Source organism: Thalassophryne amazonica, chromosome 10 (assembly GCF_902500255.1).
Source record: "Thalassophryne amazonica chromosome 10, fThaAma1.1, whole genome shotgun sequence".
In the NCBI taxonomy this organism is placed as follows: domain Eukaryota; kingdom Metazoa; phylum Chordata; class Actinopteri; order Batrachoidiformes; family Batrachoididae; genus Thalassophryne; species Thalassophryne amazonica.
Window position 1 is genome coordinate 79,102,666 of NC_047112.1, and position 15,301 is coordinate 79,117,966.

General features: G+C 40.6%; 1 protein-coding gene across 3 annotated transcripts in view; it reads right to left on the reverse strand.

The window, feature by feature from the left end:
- nlgn1 (neuroligin 1) overlaps positions 1 to 15,301 on the reverse strand; it is a 991,517-nt gene that overhangs the window by 33,714 nt on the left and 942,502 nt on the right. For all 3 annotated transcript variants that reach the window (XM_034180344.1, XM_034180342.1, XM_034180343.1), the window contains 2 exons: positions 2,676 to 2,942; positions 1,236 to 1,597 (listed from right to left, as the gene is read on the reverse strand). In XM_034180344.1, the coding sequence (XP_034036235.1) occupies positions 1,236 to 1,597; positions 2,676 to 2,942 (629 nt within the window). The remainder of the gene's footprint in view (positions 1 to 1,235; positions 1,598 to 2,675; positions 2,943 to 15,301) is intronic.

The following is a 15,301-nucleotide window of genomic DNA, read 5'->3' on the forward strand; positions in this document are numbered from 1 at the left end:
AAATGACGGAATGATTTGGGCTTTTTTTTTCCATCAGAATTTTTTCAGAAACTGTTAGAGACAGGCAGCTGGAAACCATTCGAAAAATTTATCTGGCTTTCGGTGAAAATTTTACGGGCTTCACAGAGAATAAAGACTGTTACTACAGCTTTAAGGACGGCCCACAATGGCGCACGGCGCGCCGCGCTCCGAGCCACCATCAAGAGGCAGAAAACACCACATCATTTCTAAACGGATGGCTGTGTGGAGCTGGGACCATTGTGAGCAATTTCTCTGCTTATCACAAGAGCTGGACATCAGCCATTTTCCGGCAGATTTCACTTTTAACAAGAGATTTTGTCATGGAAAGCCGCGCGGAGGCTTCGCGCGTCACGACCGATTCGCTGATGAAGCGAGACAAAGGAACACCTCCGTTTCGGAGTGATAAAGGACAAGTTGGGACATGCCTATCTCGGCTTTCAATGCTTACCAACCCAGTGAGTATAAGAGAAATTGTGGAGAGCTGGGCATGTCCCAACTTGTACCCTGGCACTCCGAAACGGAGGTGTTCCTTTGTCTCGCTCGATCAGCGAATCGGTCCTGACATGCGAAGCCTCCGCGCGGCTTTCCATGACAAAATCTCTTGTTAAAAGTGAAATCTGCCGGAAAATGGCTGATGTCCAGCTCTTGTGATAAGCAGAGAAATTGCTCACGATGGTCCCAGCTCCACACAGCCATCCGTTTAGAAATGATGTGGTGTTTTCTGCCTCTCGATGGTGGCTCGGAGCATGGCGCACCGTGTGCCATTGTGGGGCGTCCTTAAAGCTGTAGTAACAGCCCTTATTCTCTGTGAAGCCTGTAAAATTTTCCCCAAAAGCCAGATAAATTTTTCGAATGGTTTCCAGCTGCTTGTCTCTAACAGTTTCACCGACAGGCGTGGAAAAACTCACGCATGCGCACGAGGGTTCAAGCATGTCTGACGTAAAAACATATGAATGAAATCCATATAGTTTTTGAAAAAAATAAAAAGGACCGTTACTTTATTGACAGCCCTCGTATATGACAAATTGTGGGCTCCAGGTTGTCTCCATCAGACAAACAAACAAACATTGATGAGAACATAATCTCCTCCAACTTCTAATAAGAGACCATGTAATATTAAAGAAAAAAGGCTTTTTTTCTGCTTTTGTGACTTCACGTTCATTTCTTTTTTTGTGACATTTCATCAAATGTTACTCAGAAAGCTAGTGTCTAACCTGATCTGTCTGACAGTGGTGGTAGAAGGCGTAGAAGTATGTTGGTGACCCAAAACTGGAGTGCAGGTCTGCCGTGGCAACAGCTGGTGCCACCCACTGGTGATCGGTGAAAAGAGCTAACAGTGTTTTTCGGCGGGTCTCCGGGTTGTGCCTGTCAGCCCAGTCAGTGTACATAAACTTGATGGTCTCTCTGAGGATGTCTTTTCCTTCTGGATAACCATAGAGGTCATCCACAAAGCTGGATACGGCATAGTCAAAATCATTTGCCTGGATGCCGTTTTCGTTGTCAACAATCAGCTCCACAAACTTCAGGCCCTCACCCTGGTTAACTCCCAGCATGATGTCATAGTTCAGAAACTCACCTGGGAATTAAAGAAAAGGAGGAACAGATTAAGTCCAAAACAATCTGAAAATGTTAAACTCCTAAATTTAAAGAAGAGTTTCTGCATTTATATTTCCTTTATTTTTTTTTCTATTTTATATCATAAGAATTATCAGTAACAAACCATATCGTCAGCCAACAAATCCATCATTTGCCTGTTTACAAATTTTAAAATTCTAGGACTTGCTTGATATAGGACTTGCTCACAATACAAATTATGTATAAAAATAAACATAAACCATTGCCTCAACATGTCCAGGATCTGTTTAAAATGAAGGACTCCAGTTATAATTTGAGAGGAATATTATTTTTTTGAGAAACTGAAGATCCGAACTATCATAAAAAGCCAACTTTGTACCTTAGTTGGCTTTAAAAGGCTTTACAAAAATAATAAAATTACTTGTTATAGTTTGAAGAAATAGGGTTAGCGATTTTGTTATTGTTTTTGGGTTTGTTGTGCTCTGTTGTTTTTCTGGTTGTATTTTGAAATTTAGTTCATTGATTAAGTTATATTGTTCATGAACACTTTGTTGGTATTTGTTGTTATGAGTATATATATTTATATATGTATACATTCTTTTCTTTTTTATAGTATAAGGGATGGGTATTTATGAGCTTTGCTTCTGCCTGTTAAGTTGTCGTTTTTTCTTATGAGTTTTTGTTATTATTGATCTTTGTGACTTCATTTTTGACTTCATCCACTTTCAGAGGAGGAGCTTGATGCAACAGAATGTGGTAAGGTCTAATCATTTGAAGAGCACAAATTCTTCAATAAACTGCGATGCCTGTGGATTACTGGAAGTTACCATTCAGAATCCAACACTATGTGGTGAAAGATTAGGAATGATCATGGTCATTTTTCAATGATCTGGTTTTGAAGTCAGGAAAAACATTGCTTTCGTAGCAGTATTGGGTCTTTATGAGACACGAGACATGAGCTGTGGTCTGTGACATGGAACATACACACACTGCTCAAACAGATGTCATGTTGGTCATCTAAGGAGGACAGAGGACAGTCACGAATAAAGAGCTGCTGCAAATATTTTGCAGAAGTGCACCTTGCTCCATGAGTATCTGAGGATCATCCGGGATGACGTCACCATCAATAACAGGTCCAAAGGCAATATGGTAACGTGCCGGTTGGATATCTTGGTCAACCAACTCTTTGTAATGTTTTGTCTGCAGACATGCCACCAGGTCTACAGTGTCTTCCAGATTACAGCCGACCTTACGAGCCAACATGCGTGCATACTTAGCTGGCTGGAAACTAACTGCCCAGCTAGACAGAGCTGTGCCACTCTGGGCAATGGCTCGCTGGAACAGACCTAGAGATGAAAACAGCAGGGCAAAGAGGAAAGGAAAAAGAAAGACCAAGTCAAAAATTTGAAGCAATTCCTGAAATGAGCTTTTTAGAACTTCTTAAATCTGAAATGCACATTAAATCCTTTCTCCTTTGACTGCTCACTTTGATTGTCCATTGCAATGTCTCTCGACCTGAAGTTGTTCCCTGGGACCTGGACTGTTGTTGCCCAGTGCTCCTAGTGGTTAGATTGTGGTTGGATTGTAATTAGGATGGATTGATTGCAGAGAACAAGCTCTGATGTATATATAAATGGCAAAGGCACTTCTTTTGGATGGGGTGGATGTTGGGGTTATGGTTAGGGTTACAAATAGTGACCGAAACCTGACCAGATCACAAAAATCTAACACATTTTGTGATGTATCAATAAAAATAAAACATGAGATGGGGCTGAAATGGTACACCATTGTGGCCACTGCTATTGCTATCGCACCCAACCCTTGAATGGAAGATGGAACCGTTTGATTTTGATTTGATTGTCTCCAACTACATTCTGAGTTGTAAGCCTGAATTTCTGGTAGACCTTTAGAACAATAGTTAATTCCTTAGTGTTAATCTGAGCCTCCTTCCTCATTGACAAAGTCTGTATAGTCCAAACCTTCTTTCATGCTGCCTCTACTGGTGGTTGGCTCTCACTGCGGTATTGTATCACTTCCTGTTCTGGAGCACAGCAGTGTTTTGCTGTATCTGTTAGCTGTTTAATCTGTGCAGTTAGATTGATCTAGTTAACTAGATAACGATCTGTTTCACAGTGTAATCTTCACATGCCTTAACAAAAGCACTCCCTCTGCTGAATCACCTCTAAATTATTTACACATTATTCACTTTGTGTGTTTTTAGGAATCTGCTAGCTTAGTGCAGCTACTAGCTCTTAGCCGGTTTAGCATGGCGGCTTCTCCTGTCTCTCCCGCACTTTTCTGCTCTGGGTGTGAAATGTTTAGTTATTCCTCGGCCTCCTTTAGCAGTAATGGTACTTGTAATAAGTGTAGCTTATTCGTAGCTTTGGAGGCCAGGCTGGGCGAATTGGAGACTCGGCTCCGCACCTTGGAAAATCCTACAGCTAGCCAGGCCCCTGTAGTCGGTGTGGACCAAGGTAGCTTAGGCGCCGTTAGTTCCCCTCCAGCAGATCCCGAGCAGCCGGGAAAGCAGGCCGACTGGGTGACTGTGAGGAGGAAGAGTAGTCCTAAACAGAAGCCCCGTGTACACCGCCAACCCGTTCACATCTCTAACCGTTTTTCCCCACTCGGCGACACACCCGCCGAGGAACAAACTCTGGTTATTGGCGACTCTGTTTTGAGAAATGTGAAGTTAGCGACACCAGCAACCATAGTCAATTGTCTTCCAGGGGCCAGAGCAGGTGACATTGAAGGAAATTTGAAACTGTTGGCTAAGGCTAAGTGTAAATTTGGTAAGATTGTAATTCACGTCGGCAGTAATGACACCCGGTTACGCCAATCGGAGGTCACTAAAATTAATATTGAATCAGTGTGTAACTTTGCAAAAACAACGTCGGACTCTGTAGTTTTCTCTGGGCCCCTCCCCAATCGGACCGGGAGTGACATGTTTAGCCGCATGTTCTCCCTGAATTGCTGGCTGTCTGAGTGGTGTCCAAAAAGTGAGGTGGGCTTCATAGATAATTGGCAAAGCTTCTGGGGAAAACCTGGTCTTGTTAGGAGAGATGGCATCCATCCCACTTTGGATGGAGCAGCTCTCATTTCTAGAAATCTGGCCAATTTTCTTAAATCCTCCAAACCGTGACTATCCAGGGTTGGGACCAGGAAGCAGAGTTGTAGTCTTACACACCTCTCTGCAGCTTCTCTCCCCCTGCCATCCCCTCATTACCCCATCCCCGTAGAGACGGTGCCTGCTCCCAGACCACCAATAACTAGCAAAAATCTATTTAAGCATAAAAATTCAAAAAGAAAAAAAGTAATATAGCACCTTCAACTGCACCACAGACTAAAACAGTTAAATGTGGTCTATTAAACATTAGATCTCTCTCTTCTAAGTCCCTGTTAGTAAATGATATAATAATTGATCAACATATTGATTTATTCTGCCTTATAGAAACCTGGTTACAGCAGGATGAATATGTTAGTTTAAATGCGTCAACACCCCCGAGTCACACTAACTGCCAGAACGCTCGTAGCATGGGCCGAGGCGGAGGATTAGCAGCAATCTTCCACTCCAGCTTATTAATTAATCAAAAACCCAGACAGAGCTTTAATTCATTTGAAAGCTTGACTCTTAGTCTTGTCCATCCAAATTGGAAGTCCCAAAAAACAGTTTTATTTGTTGTTATCTATCATCCACCTGGTCGTTACTGTGAGTTTCTCTGTGAATTTTCAGACCTTTTGTCTGACTTAGTGCTTAGCTCAGATAAGATAATTATAGTGGGCGATTTTAACATCCACACAGATGCTGAGAATGACAGCCTCAACACTGCATTTAATCTATTGTTAGACTCGATTGGCTTTGCTCAAAATGTAAATGAGTCCACCCACCACTTTAAGCATACCTTAGATCTTGTTCTGACTTATGGTATGGAAATTGAAGACTTAACAGTATTCCCTGAAAACCCCCTTCTGTCTGATCATTTCTTAATAACATTTACATTTACTCAGATGGACTACCCAGCAGTGGGGAATAAGTTTCATTACAGTAGAAGTCTTTCAGAAAGCGCTGTAACTAGGTTTAAGGATATGATTCCTTCTTTATGTTCTCCAATGCCATATACCAACACAGGGCAGAGTAGCTACCTAAACTCTGTGAGTGAGATAGATTATCTCGTCAATAGTTTAATATCATCATTGAGGACAACTTTGGATGCTGTAGCTCCTCTGAAAAAGAGAGCCTTAAATCAGAAGTGCCTGACTCCGTGGTATAACTCACAAACTCGCAGTTTGAAGCAGATAACCCGTAAGTTGGAGAGGAAATGGCGTCTCACTAATTTAGAAGATCTTCACTTAGCCTGGAAAAAGAGTCTGTTGCTCTATAAAAAAGCCCTCCATAAAGCTAGGACATCTTACTACTCATCACTAATTTAAGAAAATAAGAACAACCCCAGGTTTCTTTTCAGCACTGTAGCCAGGCTGACAAAGAGTTAGAGCTCTATTGAGCCGAGTATTCTTTTAACTTTAACTAGTAATGACTTCATGACTTTCTTTGCTAATAAAGTTTTAACTATTAGAGAAAGAATTACTCATAACCATCCCAAAGACATATTGTTCTCTTTGGCTGCTTTCAGTGATGCCAGTATTTGGTTAGACTCTTTCTCTCCGATTGTTCTGTCTGAGTTATTTTCATTAGTTACTTCCTCCAAACCATCAACATGTCTATTAGACCCCATTCCTACCAGGCTGCTCGAGGAAGCCCTACCATTATTTAATGCTTCAATCTTAAATATGGTCAATCTATCTTTATTAGTTGGCTATGTACCACAGGCTTTTAATCAATCAATCAATCAACTTTTTTCTTGTATAGCGCCAAATCACAACAAACAGTTGCCCCAAGGCGCTCCACATTGCAAGGCAAGGCCATACAATAATTATGAAACACAGTCTACGTCTAAAGCAACATAACCAAGGGATGGTCCAGGGTCACCCGATCCAGCCCTAACTATAAGCCTTAGCGAAAAGGAAAGTTTTAAGCCTAATCTTAAAAGTAGAGAGGGTATCTGTCTCCCTGATCTGAATTGGGAGCTGGTTCCACAGGAGAGGAGCCTGAAAGCTGAAGGCTCTGCCTCCCATTCTACTCTTACAAACCCTAGGAACTACAAGTAAGCCCGCAGTCTGAGAGCGAAGCGCTCTAATGGGGTAATATGGTACTATGAGGTCCCTAAGATAAGATGGGACCTGATTATTCAAAACCTTATAAGTAAGAAGAAGAATTTTAAATTCTATTCTAGCATTAACAGGAAGCCAATGAAGGGAGGCCAACACGGGTGAGATATGCTCTCTCCTGCTAGTCCCCGTCAGTACTCTAGCTGCAGCATTCTGAACCAACTGAAGGCTTTTTAGGGAACTTTTAGGACAACCTGATAATAATGAATTACAATAGTCCAGCCTAGAGGAAACAAATGCATGAATTAGTTTTTCAGCATCACTCTGAGACAAGACCTTTCTGATTTTAGAGATATTGCGTAAATGCAAAAAGGCAGTCCTACATATTTGTTTAATATGCGCTTTGAATGACATATCATGCTTCCCTTAGGCAGTATTATTAGACAGCATTGCTTAAATTTTCATTGTTACGCAGATGATACCCAGCTTTATCTATCCATGAAGCCAGAGGACACACACCAATTAGCTAAATTGCAGGATTGTCTTACAGACATAAAGACATGGATGACCTCTAAGTTCCTGCTTTTAAACTCAGATAAAACTGAAGTTATTGTACTTGGCCCCATAAATCTTAGAAACATGGTGTCTAACCAGATCCTTACTCTGGATGAGATTACCCTGACCTCTAGTAATACTGTGAGAAATCTTGGAGTCATTTTTGATCAGGATATGTCATTCAATGCGCATATTAAACAAATATGTAGGACTGCTTTTTTGCATTTGCGCAATATCTCTAAAATTAGAAAGGCCTTGTCTCAGAGTGATGCTGAAAAACTAATTAATGCATTTATTTCCTCTAGGCTGGACTATTGTAATTCATTATTATCAGGTTGTCCTAAAAGTTCCCTGAAAAGCCTTCAGTTAATTCAAAATGCTGCAGCTAGAGTACTGACAGGGACTAGAAGGAGAGAGCATATCTCACCCATATTGGCCTCTCTTCATTGGCTTCCTGTTAATTCTAGAATATAATTTAAAATTCTTCTTCTTACTTATAAGGTTTTGAATAATCAGGTCCCATCTTTTCTTAGGGACCTCATAGTACCATATCACCCCAATAGAGCGCTTCGCTCTCAGACTGCAGGCTTACTTGTAGTTCCTAGGGTTTGTAAGAGTAGAATGGGAGGCAGAGCCTTCAGCTTTCAGGCTCCTCTCCTCTGGAACCAGCTCCCAATTCGGATCACGGAGACAGACACCCTCTCTACTTTTAAGATTAGGCTTAAAACTTTCCTTTTTGCTAAAGCTTATAGTTAGGGCTGGATCAGGTGACCCTGAACCATCCCTTAGTTATGCTGCTATAGACTTAGACTGCTGGGGGGTTCCCATGATGCACTGAGTGTTTCTTTCTCTTTTTGCTCTGTATGCACCACTCTGCATTTAATCATTAGTGATTGATCTCTGCTCCCCTCCACAGCATGTCTTTTTCCTGGTTCTCTCCCTCAGCCCCAACCAGTCCCAGCAGAAGACTGCCCCTCCCTGAGCCTGGTTCTGCTGGAGGTTTCTTCCTGTTAAAAGGGAGTTTTCCTTCCCACTGTCGCCAAGTGCTTGCTCACAGGGGGTCGTTTTGACCGTTGGGGTTTTTCCGTAATTATTGTATGGCTTTGCCTTACAATATAAAGTGCCTTGGGGCAACTGTTTGTTGTGATTTGGCGCTATATAAATAAAATTGATTTGATTTGATCTGATTTCATCTCAACAGTGCAAATGCTGCAGATCAAGGGATGTGTCATATTCTTTTATAGATTCAAAATCTCACTGCTATTGCTGGTATAAATGCATTATCTAGTGCTTTCTAAGGGGCATCATTTGACCTAATTCAAGCAGAAGTCTTTTGGCTTATCTCGATAAGAAACATTGTCTTTATGTCAGTTATTTTTCACTCGATAAAAGGAACTTGTCTGTAAAACAAGGTTGTATGAGCCTTAATTTAAGTAAGAGATTTCAAGAAGATAGATATTTTTTAAAGCTTATTTCAAAACTTTATGTGAGATTGAGACAGCCTGATGCATTTTAAGATGTTATATCAAGTAAAATTAGCTTACTGCATTGACAGTCATACTTGCATCTAAAACAATCTGTTGTAAAACAAGCCGTTGAGTAGTTGCCTGGAGTAGTTGCCTAATCATCCAGCAACCATCCAGTTTATGAGTGCAGCCATTGCTTTCTGCCTCTTTGTCGCATCCAGTGTCATCCTACAAACCACTATCTGATAGTGTCAACCTACACTCTCCCCAACCTCAAATTTACAGTGTCCAGTCTCTTTCATGTAGCATCTCCTGAAGAGGTCATACCCTTTCTCCACACCTATACATCACTCAGTGCTTCTTCTTCTGAGTAAAGGTATTCTGCACAGGTATTTACATCCTTTTAGCAAACTTTCATTTTGCCTGCCTACTTTCCTGTTCATGATACCATATCTGTCTCATCACCTCTGTTCCCCTCACCAACATGTGCATAGTAGTCTACTCCAATTCACCACTCCTTGTTTATTGGGTATATCCTGCACCACCTCTTTGAACTTATTCATCACTATGTAACAAACTATTCCTTTCCTTTCACATGTACCTTTTTCACAATCAGGTGTCCATCTATGTTGTACAGAGGCCAATTTAGGAATGTGATATCCATGTACCATAATTTCCTATAAGATGCTACTTTTTTCATACACTTTGAACACTGTGGCTTAAACAATGATGAAGTTATTTCATGAATTTTAACAGGCATACTTGGAATTTACTTATAAGTTGAAATATGACCATGAATGCTGGCCATTGATTGGCTGAAAGCTGTGGTCCTCATGTGAAGTAAATTCACACATGGAGTAAATATAAAGTCTTACCTGTTTGTTCAGTGGGATTCATCATCACATCCTGAAGAAAAATCATCCACATAAAGCTGCCTGAATTTGGAAAACGACATCTGAAAATACTTTAATTCCTTCTTGTTGCTGAAGAAAAGTCCCTCTGTGACACCGGCATTTTGCACCACAGTTGCTGTGTCAGATCATGGCTTCTCCACCGGAGGTCATCTATCATGTGGCTGAGTTGCAGCATGTGGTGTGGCTGTCGCACTGATGCGAGACAAACTCAGTCTGCTGCAGGTGTAATTTGTTGGTTGGGTGTCTGTGGTGCTGTCAGCAGAGCCCGCACTCCCCCACAGGCCGCTGTTGAATGAGTCACAGTGCCTCATTCATTAATGTTTCAGTTACCACAGGCATCAGGCACTTCTGTTTGCATGCGTTGACATTATCCCATGATCCACCGAGAAAAAAACAATAGAATTTTTTTTTTTTTTTTTTTTTTTATAAAATGTTAAAATTACTCAGTTTTGCTTGCGTGTGGTGCAGAGATGCCATTCGACACCATGCGTGCGCTTGATGCCATGCTTGTAAATAACTGCTTGTTCCACCTTCAAAAAAGCATTTACGGTACATATTTGTGTATGTTACAGGTATGTATTTAATTAAAAGTTAAATATAATAAAATTTACACATATAATAAATATTTGTAAATATCTCATTTTACAATGTGGACACATGCAGCTTATAGACAAGTGTGGCTTATATGTACAATTGTTTGCTTCTTTTTAAAATTGATGGGTGCAGCTTACGAGGTCTGTCAATAAAGTATAGGTCCTTTTTATTTTTTTCAAAAACTATATGGATTTCATTCATATGTTTTTACGTCAGACATGCTTGAACCCTCGTGCGCATGCGTGAGTTTTTCCACGCCTGTCGGTGACGTCATTCGCCTTTGAGCACTCCTTGTGGGAGGAGTCGTCCAGCCCCTCGTCGGAATTCCTTTGTCTGAGAAGTTGCTGAGAGACTGGCGCTTTGTTTGATCAAAATTTTTTCTAAACCTGTGAGACACATCGAAGTGGACATGGTTCGAAAAATTAAGCTGGTTTTCGGTGAAAATTTTAACGGCTGATGAGAGATTTTGAGGTGATACTGTCGCTTTAAGGACTTCCCACAGAGCGAGACGTCGTGCAGCACTCCCAGGCGCCGTCGTCAGCCTGTTTCAAGCTGAAAACCTCCACATTTCAGGCTCTATTGATCCGGGACGTCGTGAGAGAACAGATTAGTTTCAGAAGAAGTTGGTTTCAGCATTTTATCCGGATATTCCACTGTTAAAGGAGATTTTTTTAATGAAAGACGTGCGGGCGGATTGCAGCGTCGGCTCGCAGCCACTGCGACGCTCCGCCACAGAAAAACACCTCCGTTGGAAGCCTTAAGGACAAGTTGGAACATGTCCAGCTGTTAAACAATTTCTCATATACTCACTCCACTGAAAGCCATCAAAAGCCGCCTGGATTTTACAAATGGTTATCAACACGGAGGTGTTTTTCCTGTGCCGCCGCACGAGGGTTCAAGCATGTCTGACGTAAAAACATATGAATGAATCCATATAGTTTTTGAAAAAAATAAAAAGGACCTATACTTTATTGACAGCCCTCGTATATTCAGGTGTGCTCAATAGTCTGGAAATTACAGTAAATACATGCTCTGGCTGTTCAGTATGTCCATTTAATAATCCTAAATTATAAGAGAACATGGACTTATTTATTTATTTTTGCTAAGGACCTTGGAAATTTGGATGTATTTCATTCTCTATGGACACTATATATTTCAAAATTATTACCATCTGGAATCAAAAGGACCACTTTATTTTGTGAGGAGACCATCCAGGCCTATCAGAACAGCAAACATACTGTCAAACATACTTAAACTCAGAAGACATTGTCTATGGATATTACAGCATATTTTAGACTATGTGGGTGTGTTATTTCTTGACACTGTAAATCTGAAAATCATAGGTTTCAAACAGTTACTTAGCAATATATCACTGATAAAGAGCCAAATACCGATAAACCAATTAGAAATGTCATCCATGGAGTTATATCACAATGAAATGTTATGAAAATGTATAATTTAAGAGAAAAAGGTATAGTTGTTTGCAAAAAAGACACCTCCTATACAGTCACATGTCACAAACACAAAGGACTCTACTCACTGAATCTGAAATGATATTTAGGGTGGCATTATTTCTCAATAAAAGGAAATTCGTAATAATATCTCTTGAAAATGATCAGTATCTCATAAAGCTACAGCATTTTCAGCTGCAACTAAATGTAGATTTCACCTGAAAATAGTAGCACAATAATTGGTTAGACAAAAGTTAGTAACACATAGATTTTATGGATAGTAGGTTGTAGGTGTAACTGGTGTAGAAAATACTGTTCGACTTCAAACCTGTTTGAGATCACTTTGAAAAAAAAAAAAAAACTTGCACACTTTTATAGAACATTGCACATCTGATTACGGAAAAAAGTGACTGTTAATATACCATGCTTCAAGATAACTCCAATCATTGACTCCATCCACACTATAGTACAATAGTTGGATCTCACCACCGGGATTCCTGTCCTTACCCCATCTTACACTGGTCTCTTTTATGCACAGAATATTACCTTTCTCCTTTCCACCATATCACAATGGTAGCTCTCCTTACGCTTCATAGTGCCACCATTAAATGTTCTGACTTTCACCTCCACGCTCCTGCCTTTCCTACTCTCACACCACATCTGGGTATGTTTTCAACTGCTCTTTGTTTTCCTTCTTCCACCAACAACATTGTTTCTCTCCTGGACAACAGTACAGGTGGCAGTTGTTAACTCAACTAATCCAATATGAAATTTATTTTCAATTCAATTTATCTAGTTTATATAGCACCAAATCACAACAAAGCTGTCTCAGTGTGCTTCACACAATTAAGGTCTAACATTACCAACCCCCAGAGCAAGCACACAGGCGACAGTGGTAAGAAAAACTCCCTCTGATGTTACTGAGGAAGAAACCTCAAGCAGACCAGGCTCAGATGGGTGACCCAGTGCTTAGGTCATTCTACCAAAAAAGTTTACAATGCAGAACAAAACACAAAAACAACTGATGAGAGTCCATGCAGGTGCCCAGTCCACTGTCGGGGGTTTGAGGTAATCAGAGGTCACTTGTTGGATCTGTTCCTACTATGGAAGTAAAATTTGAGAAGCCAGATTATTAAAAAAAATAATAATCACTATTTGTAGAGTCACCCCCACCTCTGGATCCCCCAAAAATATTATCACCAGTGACATATATACATAAAATACAGAGTGAACAGAGCAGAAAATTAAAAGAAATCAAATACTTAAACAGCATATTTGCACAGATGGACATGGAAGCACTGATTATTACATCCTACTCCATGGGCTATTAAATGGGAAGTCAATTTTGAAAAATTCATAATTCTTGTGGAATAGATTGTTGGCTTCACTCCATCAGAAGTCCTGGAAATACCACAGAAAATCTTCCATTCATGTCCACCAACTCTGAATGATATTTAGATGTAGGGCTCTGAAAATAAACATGTTAAGTGTCTGTAATTAACTGCTGGATCATTGCTTGTGCTCCAATAATCCTCTCTAAAGGCAGTTTGAAGTGTGCTAATTATCTGAAGTGCATCAATGCTGGAATTATTACAGAAAGAAAACTAAATTTTTGCCTGACACACAGCGTTGACTGAATCTTAAAGTGATCAGATAGGGTTGTTGTCACTCTTCAAAGCTGAAATCTGTTTCTTCTTCTCCTCTGGTGTCACTGACCCAACGGCCCCCCCTAAAAATCGGTCTGCCCTGCCTTCACTGTGCATGCATCATTTCTGTGCGTCAGCAGCCATTCACCGATTATCACCTCGTTTCTGTTTAAAACTGCACTCCAGCCATTATCTATGTCAGCGATAGATATGTGAAGCTTTTGTACAACAATCATTTCCACATAAATTCAGCATTATTTCAGAATAAAAGATGGGGCACCGTTCAGCGCCCCACAGCAGCACATCTGAGTCTGACATGCTGCTGCTGCGCCTATGTCATTCCAGAGCATCGCTAGCAACTCACCGACTATCGCCTCATTTCTGCTTAAAACTGACTTTAGAATCATTTAAGAGGTTTTAATTTCTCTTTTGATCATTAATAATCATATTTTTCCCTTTGATAGTTTTGGGTGTAGAGAGTCAGACACAGAGAGTCAGTCTCACATGTGCTGCTGTGGCACTCTGATCACTCTCCCGTCTTTTATTATGAAATAAGGCCAAATTTATGTGGCAACGACTGTTATATAAAACCTTCAGATATATGTTGCTGACATAGATGATGTCTGGAATGCAGTTTTAAGCAGAAACAAGGCGATAATCTGCGAATTGTTGCGACGCTCCGAAATGAAGCATGCACAGTGAAGGTGCAGTGAAGGTCCAGTAGATCAATTTTTAGAGGGGACCGTTCGGTCGTCGACACCAGTAACCCTTTTGGAAAACAACAGAATGAAGCATCCTTTCTGTCTGAGCAATGTGGACACCAAGCCGGAATGCTCTTGTACCAGAAGGCTTGATCAGCACTATGCTGGAGGTTAGTTCATGCCTGTTGACCTCTGATGTCAGTGCAAATCCTCTACGTTGCCATCTTAACCTTTCAGACTGACAAGGAAAACATAATAATTAATTGCTGTGAGTACCAAACAACAACACACACTCTTTTCTTGCAGTATATGTACGATGTCAAAGTTGAATGTATTCCACTACTTCTGGGTGAAAAACCACCCTGGTGTACAGAAATGATTGCAAACCCTGAGCAACTTCTGGCTGAACACTCTCCAGCATATGTAATGATTGCTTCAGGGCAGGATTTTTACATGGAGGCCTGTGTGTATAACTACTGTATGCTTGTGTCTGCTTGCACAACAAAATTCTAATCCATCCTGACTCCTTCTACAGTAATTAGTCATGGTGAATTCACATCAAACCCATTTGGAGAGGCTTACTGCAGCCCAGGAGTGTTTTATTTCCCCCTTATTTTGCAACAGTTATTTTACCTGGTGAAGGAATTATTTGATGCCAAGTGGCATCAAATTATCACATTTTAAAACACACAAATGCACTAACTACCTTGATAAGAAGGGATGATCATTCCTCAGGTGTGAGGATTAGGTTTGGAAGTAGGTTTACCTTGTTCTGAGATGCTAATGTAGTATTTAAAAAAAAAGGGGGGGGGGGGGGGGTTGCCTCCCGCACTGAAACGCTGGAGGCAAGCATTCAGTTAATTTTGTACTTCCAAACTTAGAGAAGGCTGAATTTTTTTAGACTGTTCCTGCTCTACAAAGAAATGGTCATAATGTATCTCTGGGCAATGGTGTGTTGTCTGATGTCAGGTTATAGATATAACAAGTCATCAAAAGAGCATAACATGCCGGCTTATTGGCAAAACAAAGAAATGACCCCATTTCATGCATGTGGATTCTATGCAGAATGGAAAGGAAGAATAATGTCACAACATTCCCTACTTGCACAGCCTGTGTAAAATGGTCTACTTTGTCATGCTTTTGTGTCTTCTCAAATTGATTACTGCAGTGATTCATTTTTCTTGCCAACCACATAATACTAAAAGTTGTCTTCTG